Source organism: Lutra lutra, chromosome 8 (genome assembly GCF_902655055.1).
Source record: "Lutra lutra chromosome 8, mLutLut1.2, whole genome shotgun sequence".
Classification (NCBI taxonomy): Eukaryota; Metazoa; Chordata; class Mammalia; order Carnivora; family Mustelidae; genus Lutra; species Lutra lutra.
The window spans coordinates 88,285,477-88,305,447 of record NC_062285.1 but is presented as its reverse complement, the minus strand read 5'-3'; the positions used below and the strand labels follow the sequence as shown (position 1 = coordinate 88,305,447).

The 19,971-nt window shown below is 43.5% G+C and overlaps 1 protein-coding gene across 2 annotated transcripts; it reads right to left on the bottom strand.

The window, feature by feature from the left end:
- Window positions 1-368: 368 nt before the first annotated feature.
- On the bottom strand, window positions 369-9,238 carry GPRC5D (G protein-coupled receptor class C group 5 member D). Of its 2 annotated transcripts, XM_047742660.1 has the most exons (4): window positions 9,151-9,238; window positions 7,487-8,424; window positions 1,792-1,859; window positions 369-643 (listed from the first exon to the last, which is right to left on the bottom strand). In XM_047742660.1, the coding sequence occupies exons 2-4, from the start codon at window positions 8,379-8,381 to the stop codon at window positions 572-574; spliced, it is 1,035 nt and encodes a 344-aa protein (XP_047598616.1). In that variant the 5' UTR covers window positions 8,382-8,424; window positions 9,151-9,238; the 3' UTR covers window positions 369-571. The 2 variants fall into 2 exon arrangements, with proteins under 2 accessions (XP_047598616.1, XP_047598617.1); XM_047742661.1 differs by lacking the exon at window positions 1,792-1,859.
- Between the last annotated feature and the right edge of the window lie 10,733 nt (window positions 9,239-19,971).

Sequence of the window (19,971 nt, the reverse complement as noted above, 5' to 3'; positions counted from 1 at the left end):
TGCTCAGTGGGATGCTGCTGCTTCTCCCTCTGCTTGTTCTCTCTTCCTCTCTTTCAAATAAATAAATAAAATCTTTAAAAGAATAAAATAAAATGCCCAATCATGGGGATCCTGAGGATTTTGCTATAACTTTTATCACAAATTCTGGGTCAATCATATTTATACAGGGACCCTTTATAAAAAATGACTACAGAAGTAATGCAGGAGTAAGTTGCTACTAACCTCTATATTTTATCAAAGTACATGACCCTAATTTTTTCAGGCCAGGGTATTTTGGCCCCATTAGTAAGAGCTGCCAATTTGTTCTCGCACTGCTAAGGAAAGAAGTCCTTCAGTTTCAGGAAAGAAGAAAGAGACACATAGTCAAGTTAGGGTGGCCAGCAAGATTGTAATTATGCTTGAGACAGTAGTCTTCTGATGAAGGGTCCGGATGGATGGAAAGGGCTGGGAAGCAGGGAAGGAATGATGAGCCGGTACTTGGCTGGAACATGACTCTGGGCTCCCCAGTGACCCATCAGGGCTACATTAGGATGGTCTTCTGAGTTTCCACTATGCATATTTCCTGTGGACTTCATATTTCTGCATCTTGCTGGGGGCTTGGTTTAGCTGGTGGGATGAAACACTCTTGTGTGGGATCAACAGTCTGGAAAAGAAGAAAGGCCATTGTCAATTTTCTGAGTCAATGCAAGGGGTGATACTTTCCAGAGCTATGTTTGAAATATCATTTCAGCATCACTTAATCCTTTGTTAAGAAAAAAAAAAAAAAAACCATGGAGGCTACGCACATAAAAACTTTTTTTTTTTTAAACCCTCTTCCCTTTTAACCAGTAACAAAGCTATTTCTGCAAGATTTTTGAATAGCTGATCACTGGAAATTGAAGTAATCCAAGAAATTCTTGGAGAGGATGATAAATATTTTTCTCATCCTATTAATGCCCTCTAGAGGGTTAATTACAGCAAATGCTCTCTCTGTGTCCTGGTCTGTGTGCCCTTCTTCCAGGAAAAGGCCAAGCCTCAGGTAACAGACCAGAGGCATTAGCTAGTTAGAGTGGCCTCGTACAGTTCTTCGAACAACCAGTGTGAACATGACTTCCACCCTCAGATTTTAGTTATGGGGACCAGAATATAAAAACTGTGTCGCAGTGTGGTATTTTTGGCTGCCTGCCTCTGTACGCCCTCAAGTCATCCGACACAAACACAAGTCACCTCCAGTTCTACTCAGTCATGCTCCTTCCGCTTTTGCCTGAAAGGATTAAAATGGGTTACGCCTGTCTGGTGACGAGGGAGGGTGACAGCACTAACCCAGTTCTGGGGGGGGGCAGCTTGGGCTGTAGGAGCTACACAGTGACACGGAGAGTCGGCTAGCCAGGGCTCAGGGGATTCATTTAGACCACTGATAGACAGTAAAAACAGATCTGACCTCATACATATTTACAATTCCCTGCGGTCCCCAAGACGAGAAGCAGTGAGCCTCTTCCTCGTCACACTCACACCAACCTTTTGAGCTGCTTTTCCGTGCCAGCAGCATTTGCCTATAGCCAGTACCTTGTTGATGTGCGGCGGTGGGGATCCAGAGGGGCTTGGGCAGAGGCGATGGCATCCCTTGCCTTTATTGCCCTGCCCCGGGACAGGTTCTATCTGGACAGCTCAAGCTCCGCAAGCTTGTGGAGATCAGCCTACCCTACCTTTCCTCTCTCAGGTCGGTACAGATATTGGAAATGAAGCCTGACAACTCTCCTAAGGAAGGAGTCCTTGCTCTGTCCCTCGGGGACCGTAGATGAGCACATTTACCTGCGGCTGAATGAGGGTACCATATGAAGTTAATGCTACATCCTCCTCAGCTCCATCACTGTCTCGGGCTGAAAGCCAAAGATGGGAAGGGCTGGGTTAGTGTCAGATTCACCTGGAAACAGCACACGAGGACTATGAGAAGACCTGGGGGCTTGCGAAGAGGCTCTTGACCCTTTGAAAAGGAATTCTCAGTTGAGGCTGTTTTTTGTTGTCTTTGGTTTTGGTTTTGGTTTGTTTTTTAAATCTATGATTTTTAAAAAGAGTGTTTTTAAAGCTTATGAGGAAGATTGGCTATGGGTAGGATCTGCGTATTCATCTGTGTTTCGTGACTGAAGATACTGAACATTGGTCATCACCTAGAGAAAGAGCGCTGCTCGCAGTGGGTCAAGGTCTTTGCTCCCGTAGTATTACCTGTGTGACCTTGTGTACCTCACTGTCTTCCACAGGAAAATACAAGGCCTTACCTAGATCATCTCTAAAGCCCCTTCAGGCTTGATACTCTGCAAGCTTTGGTTCAGCTTTATAAAAAAACCAGATGTAATAAAACGAGATCCCTAGAGATCATTTTCTCCTGTCATAGAATAATCACATGCATGGTTATTTGTTTAATGTCAGGCTCCTCAACAAGACTGTAGGCTGAGGACAGGAGCCATGTCTGCCCTAACACCAGGGCCTCACTCCATACATATTCCTTGTTTGACGGTCACAGGTGTGGCCTCACCCTGAATGTTCATGCTTAGCGGCTCTCTCACTCGCTAGCTGTGGGCTAACCTAGGGCCCCATTCTTTAACCTTTGGTTGCCTTTGTTTCCTGATGGGAATAAAAGAGGGACAATGATGATCATAACAGTAAATCTACTTCATAAGCTTGTCTTGAAAATTAAGCTAATCAATACATATAAAGCCCTTCAAATAGGGCATGACGTATAGAAAACACCATACTGCTGGGACGCCTGGGTAGCTCAGTCCTTGAGTATCTGCTTTCAGCTCAGGTTGTGATCCCAGGATCCTGGGATTGAGCCCCACATTGGGCTCCCTGCTCAGCGGGAAGCCTGCTTCTCCCTCTCCCACTCCCCCTGCTTGTGTTCCCTTTCTTTCTGTGTCTCTATCAATCAATCAATAAAATATTAAAAAAAAAAAAAGAAAAGAAAAAGAAAACACCATACTGCTGTGCTTTGAGAATTAGTATCCAGTGGTGTGGTCATAACTGGTGCTCTGACATCATCATCCTACTGATATTTTTTAGATGGTCGGATCCTGTGAAATTTGGAATGCCCTTCCTTCCTTGGGGGCAGAATAAACTGAATTCTTGGTTTAACTTTGCTCCTTGAGGCATAATTCCTTGAGTTCCTTGAGACTTTCTGACACTCAGCTCCTTGGTGACCAACATTCATCCAACATTCTCATCAGGCTAGATCATAAACTGGAGAAGCCGCCTTCTCCAGAAGTTTCCAGCACTAGTTGTCGCTCATGGATTTACCAAAAGGCTGAGTGTTTCTCTCTATTAAACCTGCAACCATTTTGTGGTATGAAATCTGAGTTGAGTAAGGAAGACCTTCTGTTTACATGGGGAAGAGGTGGGGACGCTATAACTATCATTTAAAGACTAGGAGCCTGAACTCCTAGAGGTTGAGGAGCTTGGTTTTGCCTCGAAGTTGGCAGGAAGCAGAGGTGAGCCTCAAAGCCAGGGCACCCAGATTCTGCATTCTTTCTGCTGCCCCACGCTGCCCAATTTTCTCACGCTCCCTGCCTCTTCAGGAACGTCGAATGCTTGCCGTATCTGTCCTCAGACCAAACAAGTCCTGCCCAGACTCACTGTCTTCTTCCCTACTTTATGCCACTTGTCTCTCTGTCACTTGTAGCTCCTGAGGGTAAGAAAACAGTTTTGTGATTTGTTCCTGCAAAAAAACAAAAATTACACTGCTTGGGACCGTTGAAATTGGGTTTGTTCTAGGAAGGAGGAGGGGGGTGTCTTGAAGAAAAAAAAAAATGAAAACGCTGAAAATTGCCCAAAAGGGTTGTCCAGCGAAAGCTGGTATTTGCAGGACACCTGGGAGGCTCAGTCGGTTAAGCATCTGCCCTTTGCTCGGGTCATGATCTCAGGGTCCTGGGACTGAGTTCCTTGTTGGGTTTTCTGCTCAGTGGGGAGTCTGCTTCTCCCTCTGTCCCTCCCCTTGCTCATGGTCTATCTCTCTTTCAAATAAATAGATTTTAAAAATCCCTTATATTAAGGATTATATATATGTGTGTGTATGTGTGTGTGTGTGTGTGTGTGTGTGTATAATTTCCTTATAGCAAATACCATATATATATATATATGGTATTTGCTATAAGGAAAACAACCTGATGGACTTAAGTTTGCAAGACTATTCTCTTGTTCACATCATTTTATAGTTATTGACGCCCTTTTATACTGCATAGACTCATTATTTTTGTCTTAATACCTTAAAAAAGAATCATACTAGGTTTGTCTGTATACCTTCAAGCAATGAACAGAAAAAAAAATGCCCATAGCAATGTGATAGTTTAAAATATACATGGGTCTTGCTTTTAGCAAACTTAACATAACAATACCTTAAGTACACTAAAGCAGATAAAGTAGTGATAATTCTAACAGGAGTTTTCCCTCCATAAACAAAAGAGAGAGAGAGAGAGAATCGTGGCTGATAGTCAATATTTAGGATCTCCACAAATTAAACGGCATTTAAAATTCTCAGTTAAAAGGGCAACTGATTTTTTTAAAAGTGCAATCAATATACAGCTTTCTAGGAATGCATTTATAATAGAGGGCAAAAAATATTTCTGCCCATTTGTTTGGGGGTCCGTAGTAACAGTCCTGAATGCATTTTCATTCTCCAACCAGATGTTTTTCAATCTTGGAATTCAGTTCATAAACCACTTCAGGAAGATAAAGCCTAATCTTCTTTTGAAAGACTCTCTCAGGGAAATGGAGTCCTTAGTCCCCTTTACCAATCTATTTCAGTGTTTACCAACTCTTATTTTCACTTTTAATCTAAGTCCTTCATGCTTTGGTTTGAGTTCATTTCTACACCTTGTCTTTCGTTGGAGACAGAAAGCAACAGGACAGCAGCTTCTTCAAGAGAGGTCTTCAAACTTGTGCAATTCCCCACTCATCTCCTCTGGTCTTACTCTTCTTTCTGATAAATAATTCTGGTCCCGCAACCCAGTGGTAGATAAAATAGTTATGTGACCAGAGTCACAGCAACAAGCAGTAGTCATCAGAAGAATCACGTGACAAATGCATGCCTCATGGACTTGAACAAAATGGCATGTTTCAGTACAGAATTTAGAGAGAGAATTTGAATAAGTCTATGATGAAGGCACATTGGGAACCTGTTTCATTGTCTTAACCTTTCCACTTTGGTCGCATGTTATAACCCTTTAATTATCTTTGTGGTTCTCCCTTAACCTCCTCAAGTTCCCCCGTACTTCTCATTGGTGGACCCCAGAACTGGAATGGGTATTCTCTCGGAGACTGACCAGTGCCAAATACAATAGCCTGATTGTTCTCGCTGACCACACGTCTGTTGATACGGTACGGTGACTGTCTTTTGAGCCAATGAAAACAAAGACAGTGGTAAGCTGCTTTCCTCTCACCAGCTGGTGACCTACAGGGCACACTTAGGGTTTTTCAAGTTCCTGTTATCAGACTCTACTTGTCTGGTTCTTACCTATCTTGTGTTATATGTTTTTCCCAGCTTGGTGTAATCCTGTATTTTGTACTAAGTTTTAATCATTCTTCTAATTTTTGATATTTGTATTTTTCCCAGCTAACCTAAAATCTGATTCTGTTGTCCAACTTTAAGTTTCTGGTTATTCTGCCCAATTTGGAGAGCAATCTGTATATTCTTTACTACATTATTAATTTTTTTAATAAAAAAAATACATCAAGGGGTGCCTGGGTGGCTCAGTAGGTTAAAGCCTCTGCCTTCGGCTCAGGTCATGATCCCAGGGTCCTGGGATCGAGCCCCAAGTTGGGCTCTCTGCTCAGCAGAGAGCCTGCTTCCCTTCCTCTCTCTCTGCCTGCCTCTCTGCCTACTTGTGATCTCTGTCTGTCAAATTAAAAAACAAACAAACAAACAAACAAACGATATCAAACTACATTGATAATGACTATCACTGGCAGGCCATTTCCTGTTCAGAAACGGATTTTCTAACCATGCATGAGTAATGAGGATATCACCGGGAAACGTGTTTTTTGCACGCCCTTGTTCTGCCACCAAGACATCCTGAGAACATTTGAAACACCTGTGTTTTGGGGTATAGAATATTGGTTGTTATAAATCCAGGTATGTTTGGGGTATTATAAAACTCTGAGAACTCCTCTCTCTCTCTCTCTGACTTTTGTTTCCTGGAAACATACAACAATAAACAGACACAAGAAGTTTTATCCTATCTGCTGATGAGGACTTTGAGAAGTAGTTTTGGGGATTGACTGTGCAATTCTGCCACAAACCTTAGTGATCTGATGATGCACCATCAACAAGGAAAGAAAAACTCTTATAGGAAGGATGTATAGCGTCAATTTCCGACTCTGTCAACTGCACTGAAAAGAATTAATGGATGCATCTATCTGAGCAGCATTTAATTTGAATGAGTAATTAGCCATAGATTATAGCTCAAAAAACATGTATGCACTTAAAGGGAAGGCTTCTATTAATTTTTTTGAGCCTGGTGAACATTATGTGTGCTCTACAATATATAAAATAACGTAATTTTTGCACATTAGAAATAAATTGTAAGGAATCAGATGCCTATTAAGACATAAAAATTGATGTAAAACTATGATATTGGGTTATGAATAATAGGCCAGATGTTTCAGAAAGGAATGAATGTGTTTTGACATATTTCTAGATAACCAGAATTAGCCACTATTTCCCCCAGGTTGTTAGGGTCCGAGCATTTTTGTTGTCAAAGTTAATCTACTTTATTCATTAGCAAAAAGTATAGTCAGGTGGCTTGGTCTTCGAGAACGATAAAAATCTGACCAGAAATTTTTATGAAAATGTCACATAAGCAAGTTGCTTTTTTTCTATTAGTGATGACACATCTGAGCTTTTATTAGAATTCTGATTCAGTGGCTCTTCCTGTCACTTTTTGCAAACTTTGAAGGCTTTCATGCAGTGAATGGTATGAAAAGAAGAAATCCAGGAGTTATTGGGCTTTGTGCTGTTAAGGAGGTGATGAGTCCTATGAATCAGTTTATTATGATGTTTGGGCAAACTAACTTCAAAACTTAAATTTAAAAAAAAATCAATCACCGTTGCTGGGATTGACTTGTGCCCTTGATAGCCAAAACATCTGGACTTAGCATCATACATCATGCAATTGCTTGGTCCAAGCCTAATTTGGGGCTGGTTAACTCACTTTATAGGGGGTGCCTTTCTTTACCCAGCATGAGCACTTAGAGCCACACCCTCTTTATTTAGGGCCTTTGATTCATTTCTGTCTTGGCCTCTTCCCCATAACTCTCGGTATTTTGGAAGCACCAATTTCTCGTAAAAGTTTAACATCAATTCTGGGTGTTTCTATCTCCATGCTGGAACTCTGAAGTCACCCACCTATATTGTGGCCATTTCCTTATTGTTCCCTCTTGGTTCACCCGGTTTCTCAATTTCTCTCCTGTTTCTCCCTAGGGAGAGCCTCCCTGCTCCCCAAATCCCCTGGGAAAGTACCTCTTGAGAGTTCCTGGTTCTCCACTCTGAAGCTGCACTGATAGGCTGGGGCAGGGCAGTTGTTGCCCGGTAAAGGGCAGTTCTGCTTGGTCGATCTGTAGAGAATGCAGAGCTCCGGTATGATGTACAGCAACAGGAAAACCCATGCATTGGTGACCAGGGCAATACAGATGACGGGGTCATCCCACTGGGGCTGCCGCTGGAGCTGTGGGTTGCCTCTCAGGAGCATGGAGATCCACACCACCCAGATAATGATGGAGATGAGCACAGTGACAAAGATGAGTCTTCCGTGTTGCTTCCAGTTCTCACATGGGCCACAGAAAGTGGCTTTGGAGACGAAGAAGGTGAGGGCCATCAGGAAGAGGACATATACCAGGAGGACAACAAAGTCCATGTTGAGCTCACAAGGGGTCATATGCATAAACATCATGCCCCTGGTCATCATGAGAGTCACGTACTCAATGGCAATGATCACCTGCAACAAGCTGACACCAATAGCAATGCACAGAATTGTTGTCCAACAGAGGGAGACTCTACCTCGGACCAGCTTCACCAGGTTGGAGGCATGAGCCAAGAGGCATGAGAAACAGATAGCAAAGAGAACCCCAAAGAGAAAGTAGCGCACAGGGGCAGTTTGCTGATTGAACTGAGCGACGAAGGCAAAGGCAAGGCTGAAGAGTCCCAGCACACCCAGGAGGAAGAGGATCTGAGTGGGGAGGGTATTCCACAGGCAGCAGTCTTGAACCCTTCGCAGGAGGAAGAGGAACGCCAAGAGTAGTATAATTGTGACCACTATGCCGATTATTGCCAAGGACTCGAGCACAATGCCCCACGCGCCCTCGTTTTCACAGACAAAATAATAGTCCTCAGTGGACTTGACGCAGTCCTCATACATGGTGACTTGTGGGTGGACCTCACGAGAATGGACTTCTGTCTCCCTGCAAAAGAAAGAGGGGACAGACTTCGGACTACATCCTCATGCAGAAGTGCCTGTTGGCTAGTCCGGTTTGGGCACCATAATGTCTCTCCTTCCCAAATATGCAAGAGCCCCAAACCAGCAGACCCTTAAAATTCTCCTAGCTCTGTCTTGCCGGGAAAAGCAGAACACTCTTCACTCGGAGGTTCCAGATACGTCATCCATTTTCATGTCGCAGTCTGTACCAAGGCTTTTTGAAATTCGAGGCAGAACCCTTTTCATAAAATAGGGTGTGTGACAACGTTTGCCTGATGGGCGAGATTACAGTTATATCAGGCTCCAGAACAAAGGTTGTCAACATCAATGGATCATTGGATCATTCAAGATACTGCCACACTGCCTGAAGGAGACAGGCAGATCATTTTTCTTCGTAGTTCTAGTGGCTGTTCCTTCTTTTAATCTAAGCCATTCCAACGCAACATGTTACTGCTAAAAATCTGTTCTTTGTTCATCAAAGAATTATACAGAAGGGTCCCTGCCTTCAGATAACTCTTTCAATAGTTGAGCACCAAAATCTATGTCTTTCCTGAGGTTGCCTAGGAAAAAAATCCCACCTATTCATGAGGAAACATAGTACCTTGCAATTGAATACTCCTAGCTCTCTATTCCTCTTCAGTTATTGCCAAGCCAGATGGCTGGAGCCATCCGGGTTTATAGCTACGGGCATGGCCCCTTCATTCCGACCTACCTTCTCTGTGTCCACGCTGGAAGTTGAGGCTCTACTGGCTGCAAGGTTGTAACTGCCAATGAGTAAGAAGGAGACAATCTCAGCTTCTTTAATCTCTCCCCAAATGGGCGGAAGGAGTAGAGGCCCTCACTCAGGTTCCTGCACTGCCTATAAAAAGAACCGGAAGGCCAGAAAGACACGCCTATTCCAGTTTCCCAGCAACCTTTCTACAGAAGTATCTTTGGTGAGAACAATTATTTTCTATTCTATTGCTAACCAGAGGCACCTTGGCCTTAGGAGGTGCTGGAGGTGACTTTAGGGAAGACTTCTTCCTCTCCGTAGACTACACTGTGTTTAGGAAGCCCCAGTGGCCCTCGGTTGGCAGTACATCGGGATACTTCATTCTTCTCCTGTCCTACTCCCTAAAGAGCCCTCTCTGGAGTCCTCCTTACAGCTCGATTTTTGATTGTGAGAGCCAAAAGAGCATCTGTTCAACAAAGGAATACGAGTTTTACTGGGCCATAAAGAGGGGTCATAGGCATTAGAAGGGCCAGTAGTTGGGAAAATTGTGAATTAGGGGAAATTTGTCTTCTCTCCTACTCCCTTTTCTTCTCCATTGGAAGTCTTTTCTCAGGCTTTGGCTGTCCATCAAGTGCGGGCCCCTACCTGGACCAGCTCTTCCTCGTAATACTGAAGGCTTTGGTATAATTTCCCTTCATCATTCCTCTCCTCATCCCCATCAGAACACACTTGTTCTGGGTTTCATTCCATTGTGGCATCCCTCCCATGGCCCAGAACAGAACTCACAGTTGAATCTACTAGCTGCTATTATAAAAATTCTGTTCCTCCTGCTACAACATACAATGGAGCACATAGCAGTGTTCAGCCTATACTGACTGCACCTCCACACTCCCTACTCCAACTGACTCCTTGTTTCTTTTCCTTGGATATTTGCATTTTGACAGAAGACTTCCAGATTCTCCAAATCAGTACCTGCTGGTCTGGTTTCAAGTCACCCCTGTGATCTGACCTTATCTTTCTCATCCAACGTATTTCTTTCAGGTCTTCTGGCCCTGTGGTTTCCCCAGGTCAGTTTCCCCACTGCATCATAAAGAAACAAAGCTCCCATCTGCTTGCGTTCTCTTAGATGTTGTCCGTGGCCTGAGTTGCCTTTTGTTTTATTCCCACCGATTCCGTTTCCTAACCAAATACTTCCCCCACCTCTAAGATATAGCTCTTATCTCCTAGGTGAACTCTCCTGCCTTCCTTAATCTCTGGAGCCCTCACCGCTTACCTCCTACCAGCAACTCCTACCTCCTACTGCCAACTCCACAGCCTGTTGGGGCTGTGCTGTTCATGATTATGAAAACCATATTTTCTGCCCATTTTATCTGCATCAATTAATTTTTAATAAAACAATAAATTAAAAATAGCAGTAAGTAATAAATTTATTAATTTATTTTATTTGTACTAGCCTCATCCCCTTGATTCAATTTATAGCTGCTTGGGTGGTCAAGTTCCACATTTTATACCCTCATAGCACCTGGCCCCAAGGCGATCACCTCCCAGGTGATGGGTAGACTGTTCAGTTGAAGGAGGGAGTCTAACGACAAAATTCCAGGACTTGTGAAGGTATGTTTTTAACGGTGTGGTTTTCCAACAGAAGCTTTTTAATGGAAACCACCTGCAAATAAGTGAGGACCTTAACAAACTCCAGACAAATTCATTCTGAAGTGGCATTCTATCATTAGGGACTCCTCAACTTTAAAGAGCCATTTTTTTCCCCTTTGAGAGAAGAATATTTTATGGAGGAGAGTCCTCTCCTTTATTTTAGGCATAATTATTGTCTGTCAGAATCTGTAAAAGCAAATCTAAAGTTTACATTAGGGTAAAGAGATTTTCCTGATAGATGAGGAGATGTGACATCCATGAGAAGTCACTCAAAGAGCTTGGTGAGTGGTTAAACTACTATCTTTAGAAAGGCAGCGGGTTTTCCATTTAATTCTTCCAAAAGAACTGTTCTGGTGTCCCCTTCCCCTCCTCCCTCCTTCCAGCTAGTTACTCATGGCCACTCCTCACTGTGGTGACGTTTCCATTTCTGGCATGCTTGTCTTTTAAGGAGATTCTTCCTGACCTGATGGCTTGAGGCTGGTGAATTAATGGGTTAATAACCACAAAGCCCTTTGAGTACCTTAGATAAAAGAGCTCGTCTCAGGTACTAATTACTGCTATTCTAAAACCTGGGGTCACGGAATTAACCAATATGCTGCTAGGCCTTAAGGAAACGAGGTCTCCCTTTGCCTACACAAACCCACATTACTCACGTTTCCTTTCTTTTGACTTTTATGTAGCAACAACATCACACCAAACAGCTCAGATATGGCTTTGATGAATCCAAGTATATTGATTACAACAAGTCCAATAAAGATGAAGACAAAACAGTCAAGAGGTCAAATGCCTTTTGCCAAACACCCATTTGTGTTGTCTCTCTCTTCTAGAAACAGAGCTGGAAGGTAACCTGGTCTAACCCTTCCACTGATAATTAATACTAAGGAAACCAAAATTATGGCACGAGGAATTTCATTATACAGAGGCCGAGAGTGAGGAAGGGAGGTACCCAAGGTAGGGAATGTGAGAGGGGCCAGCCAGGGTTGTCCGGCTGCTGGCACGTTTTTGTTGCCATCCTCGGCTGCCTTCTTAACGCTTCCCATATCAGGAGGACAAGCCTTGAAAGAGACAAGCACTTAGACATGACATGTGGGTCAGGACCAGGAGGAAGGAAAAAGCCTAGGCTATGAGAGAGCATCAGATGTTCTGCCTCCTGTGAGAAACACTATCGCTGTAGTGACTGGCTGTGTCATGGCGGGAGTTGTTGGCCAAGGAGGGGTTATTTGCTCATTTTACTCTCTGTCAGCTCCCGGGCTGGCTTTATGGGTGTTCAACCAGTAGGGTTGTTCAGGAACTCCCACTCAGAAGGAGCCCATGCTAGAAATTTAAGGCTTTGTTGTTGCTATCTTGAAATTCCTAATTTTGTCTTTGTGAATTTGTGTTTTCAATGTGAAGTCAGATGCGACAATGGAGCATGCACTCGGGACTTGGAGCTGGGGCTCGGGGATGATTCTGCCTCCCTTTCCTTTCCTGCTTCCCTGAAACAGGTTCTCCGTCACCCTCTCCCTATTGTCCCTTGGTGCCCTGGGTCACTTGGCTTCTCCATTTCTGCCCCTGTCCCGTGATTGCTGCCACACTCCACCTGTGTGGTCACCTGTCCCCATGGGTTGAGGTGGTGAGTTCTTGGAAAGTGGGAATTGACCCACCTATGTTGAGGAAGGGTGCCACGTTTTCATTCTGCACTGGGTCCTGCAAATTATGTAGCTGGCTTTGGGGATCTCATTAAACTTTCTGGTATAAGATGATTAATTTGATGAACATTATTGGGATGTTAACAGGGTACAGTTTAGCTGTATATTAATAGAAAGCGTAGTTAGTTGTGAAGAAATGCAATGTCTTATCTGATTGAGCAAATTGTCAAGACTCAACTGAATGTCATTTATGAATGTGCAGGGTGTGTTTTGGAAGAGAAATGATCGGACAGTTTTTTCCACTTTGTAACTATTATAACATTTTAATTGAACTAGTGTACATTTCTCTCATATTGGGATGTTTTATCAGCATTAGAAGAAAGCAGATGATGTGAGAAATATAGAGGTATGTCAAGTTTAACTGCTGGATGGGAGTGTAAACACACCAAGATTGAGAACAATGCTGACTAATAAAAACTTTGATTTTATTTGAGATTCGTTATAAAAAGGAAAAAGTAGATAGAGGACCTTAAATATGAAGATGATTTAAATGGGGTTTAATTAACTAGGCAAAGCTGAATAAAAATGATGGAGTCCACATATCATTTATAATGAAATTTTTACAAATGAAAACCTACAATCCTCAAAATTAAAAACACACCTGGAACACAGCAGGACATCCTGTCGATAAGTCCCTCACATGTTTCCAAAGAAAAATACATACATTGATCAATAGTTTCTAGGTTGTCAACTATTATTCATGAAAGAGACTTCTAGTCATCTATTTAGTAAAATTAGGTGGCAAAAAAGAAAACAGGCCCACAGAGTTATAATTTTTGAAAATAAAATGATAAATCAGCTAACAAATTAAAAATTATACCCCGTAGTACAACAGCCTCCTGACTTACCATGGTTTAACTTCTAATTTTTGACTGATTATGATGACATGAAAGAGACACCCATTCAGTAGCAACTGAACTTCGAATTTGAATTTGATCCTTTCCCAGGCTAAGGATGGGCTGAATGAACCTCTCTCATGATGTTGGGCAGTGGCAGCCCCAGCCCCCGGCCAGTCACGTGATCACAAGGGTCTACAACCTGAACACTTGCAACCAGCCTGTACCCATACAGCCATTCTGTTTTTCATTTTCAGTAGAGTGTTCAGTAAGTTAACTGAGATATTCAACACTTTATTATAAAATAGGCTTTGCGTTAGATTGTTAGAGGATTTTTGCCCCTCTTTATGCTAATGTAAGTGTTCTGAGCACATTTAAGATAGGCAAGCCTAAGCTAGGATGCTGGGTAGGTTAGGTGTATTTTTTTTTTTTAATTTTATTTATTTATTTGAGAGAGAGAGAGTGAGCAAGCGAGTGAAAGAGAGGGGCAGAGAGAGAGGGACAAGTAGACTCTCCACCCGGCAGGGAGCGTGATGTGCAGGGCCGATCCCAGGACCCTGGGATCATGACCTCAGTCGAAGGCAGATGCTTAGCCAACTGAGCCACCCAGGCATCCCAGGTTAGGTGTAGTAAATGCATTTTCAACTTACCAGATGTTCAGCTTGTGGTGGGTTTATTGGGATGTGACTCAATGGTAAATTGAGGAAGATCTTTGTACCATAATGTCTCATCAAATCTGTACTATTGCAGAACATAGAGAAGCTGTGTTTTATCATAATTATAGTCTCAGATAAATTTTGTGATTTGATTTGATAAAAGCACTGATGTAAGTTGTCAACACTTCCAGTTAGATCAGGTATGAATGACAAGACAATTTTGGTGGAGACTTTTTTGTGTTATATACATTTAATTTTACTTACAACTGGATAAGCTATAATGTCTGAGTTGAAAAAATATGTCATTGATTCAGTATTGTTTAGACTGGAGAAATTGTAAAGGAATTATAGGTTTGGACAACAAATATGACAAGGAACTATGTCAGAATTATTAACAACTCATTAACAACCATGGTTCATTCATCATGAATCTTTGACACCTAAAGAAATTTCTCTTGAATCTCATGGATTTATTGAAATCAAATGAGATGACATTTAGCAAAACTTAAATATTTTGTTCAGATGTTGGAGCTGACCATATCTACTTATTAGAAATGGTAGAATTCCTGGTTGCCATAAGATAAAATATTTAGGAAAGCATGATACATAAACTTGGAAATAAGATTTAGACTTTTTAAAAAAAGAAGGTGAATTCATTTTATTTTTTTATTTTTTTAGAATTTTTTTGAATTCATTTTTTAAAAGATTTTATTTATTTATTTTTCAGAGAGAGAGAAAGAGAGAGAGCACAGGCAGAGGGAGAAGCAGGAGGCTCTCCACTGAGCAGAGAGCCCGATGCGGGACTTGATCCCAGGACCCTGGGATCATGACCTGAGCCAAAGGCAGATGCCTGATGACTGAGCACCCAGGTGTCCCAAGATTTAGATTTCTTGAATTGGGAAAATATCTCATTTGGCAAATATCAGGGGACCTGATACTTGGATAGTAAAAGTGCATATTTGGCTGATTTCGGAACATTCTTCACTACAATTTTGGAAGAAAACTATATTTTAACACATCAAGTACATTCAAGGATTCCAAAAGACACAGCAGTTTTAAAAGATGGCTGTCATTAATGTAACATTCCTCCCATCAAGACTTGGAACCGAACTCCCCTCCACTTGAATCTTGGCTGACTTTCTTGTAACTAATAAAATATGTGGAAGTGAGGATGTATGAATTCTGAGGCTGAGTCAAAATGAACCTTGGCAGCTTCTTCTTTGGTCCCTTGGAATACCTGGTCTCCTGATGATTTTCCTGAGACACAGCTGTGAAGCTCTGAGGCTCCCAAGCCACATAAGAGACCACATGGAGGTTTGCTGGTCAACAGCACCAGTCGAGTCCGGTCTTCCAGCCATCCACGCCAAAGAACCAGACATGGGAATGGAAAAACCATCTGGGAAATGAATCCTCTGTTCCAGGTGTTCAACTGAAAGTTCACTGAACAGATTTTATGCACATGTCTATACGCAAGAATTATTCGCATTACTATGAGTTTTCTACAAGTTCGTGTTTATTTCTACAGAGTTCTAAAAGAGCCAAGTCAATACTGGGCGAGGAAAGCCACTTTGAAGGCAGAGGTGACATTAGCAATCACTACTGAGTGGATTTGCAGAAGGGAGTCTGACTTCAAAAGTCTAGAAAGATCTACACTAGTAAATTTGGGTTGGTCTTTTTTTTTTTTTTTAACTGACTTGCCAATGTGCTGTTCTCCTGTTTTTCATTTCTAGAGGTGAATACCTACCTTCTTACCCACTGAATGGTCAAATGACCAAAAATTAGCATCTGGAAGAGTGCATGGTACTTAACAGGAGAGCAAATATTGGCTTAGTTAATATTAGAAGTAATGAATATCTCTGGAAAATTTGTGGACAGCAATATTTGTGGAAAATTTGTGCACATCAGGCCTACCTGATAAATATCACTTTAACAAACTGTTGGATTTTAATAGAAGGCTCTGTAACCCACTGATAAAGATGTCTTAGTGACAGGTCACCTTTTTTCTGTAGTGGAAGTACAGATAATATTTTTCAAGGACTTTCATACCTTAATTATCAACGTGCAAACTACTATGTTTAATTCAAATGTTAGGACTACGGAATAACGTAGCCTATTTATTTACTTCTAGAGCCTCTCTCTCTAAATGTATTATGGCATTCATTCATTCATTCATTCATTCATCCATTCACGTATTCGCTCTTCTAATGACTCTTTTTGAGTGCGTGTTTTGTGCCACTACCGTGTCTGTGCCTGAGCTGCCGCAGCTCATGAGAACTAGGACCCGTTGTCCGTACTCAAGTTGCTTACAGACGGGGGTGGGTGGAGAGTGAATGGATAATGGAAATATCGGGTACTCAGTAAATAATCTGCGGGTATGCCAGAGAGGAGGATCAGAGAAGACCTGTCAGAGGAGGAGATGTCTAAGCCGAGCTAAGCTATGTGAAACGAGGGGTCAGAGCACTCCAGATGGAGGAAACAGCCTGCCCGAGCAGTGGCCAAGGTCAGAAATGGCAAGTAGGTCAGAGGGGGGTGCGGGGCATGAGCGGGTGAGAGAGGAGGAGGGGCCCAGGGCCTCGTATTTTGAAGGGTATAGATGTTATTCTGAGGGTAATTTTATTTACTGCATTTAAGCTTTATGTTGCATTACACTGAATAGAATTCCTTTATTCCTCTACCCAACACATCGTTACAAAGCATCTGTGAGTGGTTCCCGTGTCGAATGCTGTGGGTATAGCGGTGAAGAAAACAGACACATTTCTCATCTTGTCAAGCTTACAGTTTGGTGGGAGAGCAGACAGTAAAACGGCAAATACAAAATATCTATATTTACTGATTGTGGCAAGTCCTACGAAAGATGCTATAATAGGGAGTAAGGGAGTGGGGTGCCTCTGTTAGGGCGGGTTAGGAGAGGCCCTCTGAGAAGACAACACTGAAGCCGAGACCTGGGTGGGGACAAGAAAGAGCTGGCCACCGCCACAGCCATGCAAAACAGGAGGAAGAGCCATCCCAGGAGGGAGGGGACAATGAGCAGGAGCCTGAAGGTGCCAAACGTGGAGTGTCTGAGGAATGGAAAGAAGGCCGCCATGTCTGCAGCAATGGATGAGAGTGGAACAGGAAGGGAGCCTCAGATGTGCACGTCTTGGGACCCCAGGATGCCATCCAGCTGGGCTGTTGACCCTGTAAAGGGCCGAGGAACTGGAGGCGTGGGAGAGTGGACTGGAGAGGATCGGGATGGGAGCAGGAGGCGAGGGGAATGTGATGGTGGCTCTTAGTTTCCTAGGTCTGGGGGTGCGGGGCGGTGGGAGAGAGCCCGTGAGATTCAAGGGACATTCTGGCAGTGGGATCTCGGTCTTGCTGGTGGTTGAGAGACAGAGAATGAAGGAAGACTGGATGCCCGAAGCCCTGAACCTGTTTCACCAGCCCTTTCCACCTCGCAATTTACAGCCAGTCCTCTTTCCAGTTGCTCAGATTGGCGTCATCTTGCCTTTTTCTTTCTGCGCCATACATAATTTAATGGAAGATCCTGTTAGTTCTATCATGAAAATATATACGGACTCTAATCACTTCTCACCACTTCAGTGTCGCGGGCCAGCTGCGGTCACTGTCACCCCTGCCTGCAAGGCTGTAGAAGATACCTAGCTGGCCGTCCCTTTCCTGCCCCCAGGCCTGTGCCTCTCACGGGACATAGTCAGTCCAGCAGACAGAGGGATTTTTTCAAAGGCTGGCTTTGATTATGTTTCTCCTCTGCTTAAAATCCTGTGATGGGCTTCCCACTTTTGTACAGAGGAAAAGCCAATGCTTTCAAGTGGCCTCAAGGCCTCAGATGACCTGCCCTTCTCGTTACCTCTCTGACCTCACCTTCTGTGCACTTGCCTTCGCTGCTCCGGCCCTCTCGCAGCCAGGTTCCTCAGTCACACCGGCTCACCTTGTCTCAGGGCTTTGCACTGGCTCTTTTCTCCAGGCTCTTAGCCTAGAAGTTGCCTCCCCCAGAGACCCACACGGCTAACACACTTGCTGTCTTTCATGTTTGTTCTCCATGGGGCCTTTCCACACTAGTGAAAATCTCACACTGTCCTCTGACAATGCCTGTTTTCTCATCCTGCTCTACCTTCTAATTTTGCCATAGCTTTTATTACTTTCTAAAATATAAGGTAGTAAGTGATTTATTATGTCTACTGTGTACTCCCTATATCCCCAGCTCCCCAAGGACAAGGATCTTTGTTTGGGTCACCGATGAATCTCATCACCCACAACTGTGCTTGGTCTACTGGGGGCTTGATAACTGTTTGTGAAATGAATGAATGCGAGAAGGATGGGGAATGCCTTATGCTAGAGAGTAGAGCCTAATGCGATAAACACAGGCTAAAGCCTGTGTTTACAGGTTCATGGTTCATAGCCATGGTTCACAGGGAAGACTCAGATGCAGGGGGTCAGCAAAATGCATGCCGTCCCCCAGACTGTTGCTCTTAGCCAGGCTTGGCTGGAGGCACTGTGGGTCTGTGCTCCGGGAGAGCGTCTCCATTCCTTCCCCACCCTGCGCTCCATTCTCTGTAAGAGAAGTTGTGAAACAACTGGGTAACCGATCAAGTTAAAACAGGGGCTTTTGGGGCGCCTGGGTGGTTCAGTGGGTTAAGCCTCTGCCTTCGGCTCAGGTCATGATCTCAGGGTCCTGGGATCAAGCCCCACATCGGGCTCTCTTCTCAGCAGGAAGCCTACTTCCTCCTCTCTCTCTGCCTGCCTCTCTGCCTACTTGTGATCTCTGTCTGTTAAATAAATAAATAAAATCTTTAACAAAACAAAATAAAACAGGGTCTTTCTAAGAAGGAGAATGGCCTTGTTGGGAAGAAGAGCATTCTGATCTCAGATGATAGCCATGTGGGATAGGAAGAAGCTGCTTGAGGACTGCCCAGCAACCAGGGAAGACTTGTCTCTCCCCAGGGTGATTTCCAGGTCTTTGCCTCGAGCTAGTAGGCAGATGGTGTGCTATTTAGAGAGATGAGGAGGATGGAAGGAGGAAAAGTTTTGGGGGATCAAGAGTTCAGTTTCGGACACGTCAAGTCCGAGGTACCTGAGAATCGCATGTGTGAATGTCAAGTAGTTTGTTGGATAAATGCAATCTGGAGCTTATAGCTTTCTTTTTGCTTTTTCGTCCTTTTCTTTGTGTGCCAGCTTCCTGTTGGCACCAAGCTGAGTGGCAGACAGGGAGACAGGTGGCCAGGGTGCCCCTCCACCCTCAGTTTCCAGCTGTCTCTCAGCAACTGTATGAATTAAGAAGCACATTCTTGCATTTCTTCATCGCACAATCAGACAGGGTGCTTTCGTTAAGAGTTAGTGTTCTTCTGAGAGCTGGGAGGACAAGAACGCATAATACTAAATATCGGCACTCAAGAAATCACGTCTCCTTGGTGAGATATGCTGACAATATTGAGATTTATGCTTTCTGTGGCGTGTGTCACTTGAAGAATAAATGAATACATCCATTTCCTACCAGAAAAAAGACCCCCAATGAGGGAGTGTCTTATTAATGACCTATTAACCCCCATGAGTGATTATTTCAAAGGTTTTGTTATGTCTTTGTTTCACGGAGCGGGGAATGCTGTTCAGTGTTTGTCTCAGCAATGGACCCATTTCTTACTTCCACATGCCTGCGAGGACACATTCTGGAAGGAGATGGGATGCATACAGAAGTTAAGTCAGGGGCACCTGGGTGGCTCAGTGGGTTAAAGCTTCTGCCTTCGGCTCAGGTCATGATCCCAGGGTCATAGGATGGAATCCCGCATTAGGCTCTCTGCTCAGCAGGGAGCCTGCTTCCTCCTCTCTCTGCCTCTCTGCCTACTTGAGATCCCTGTCTGTCAAATAAATAAATAAATAAATCTAAAAAAAAAAAAAGAAGAAGTTAAGTCAGAGGATGGGCTGGGATTGAATACTCGGGAGTGACCAGCAGTTGGCTGGTCTCAGAAGCCATGGGCATGCTCTGTGGCATCGTGGATG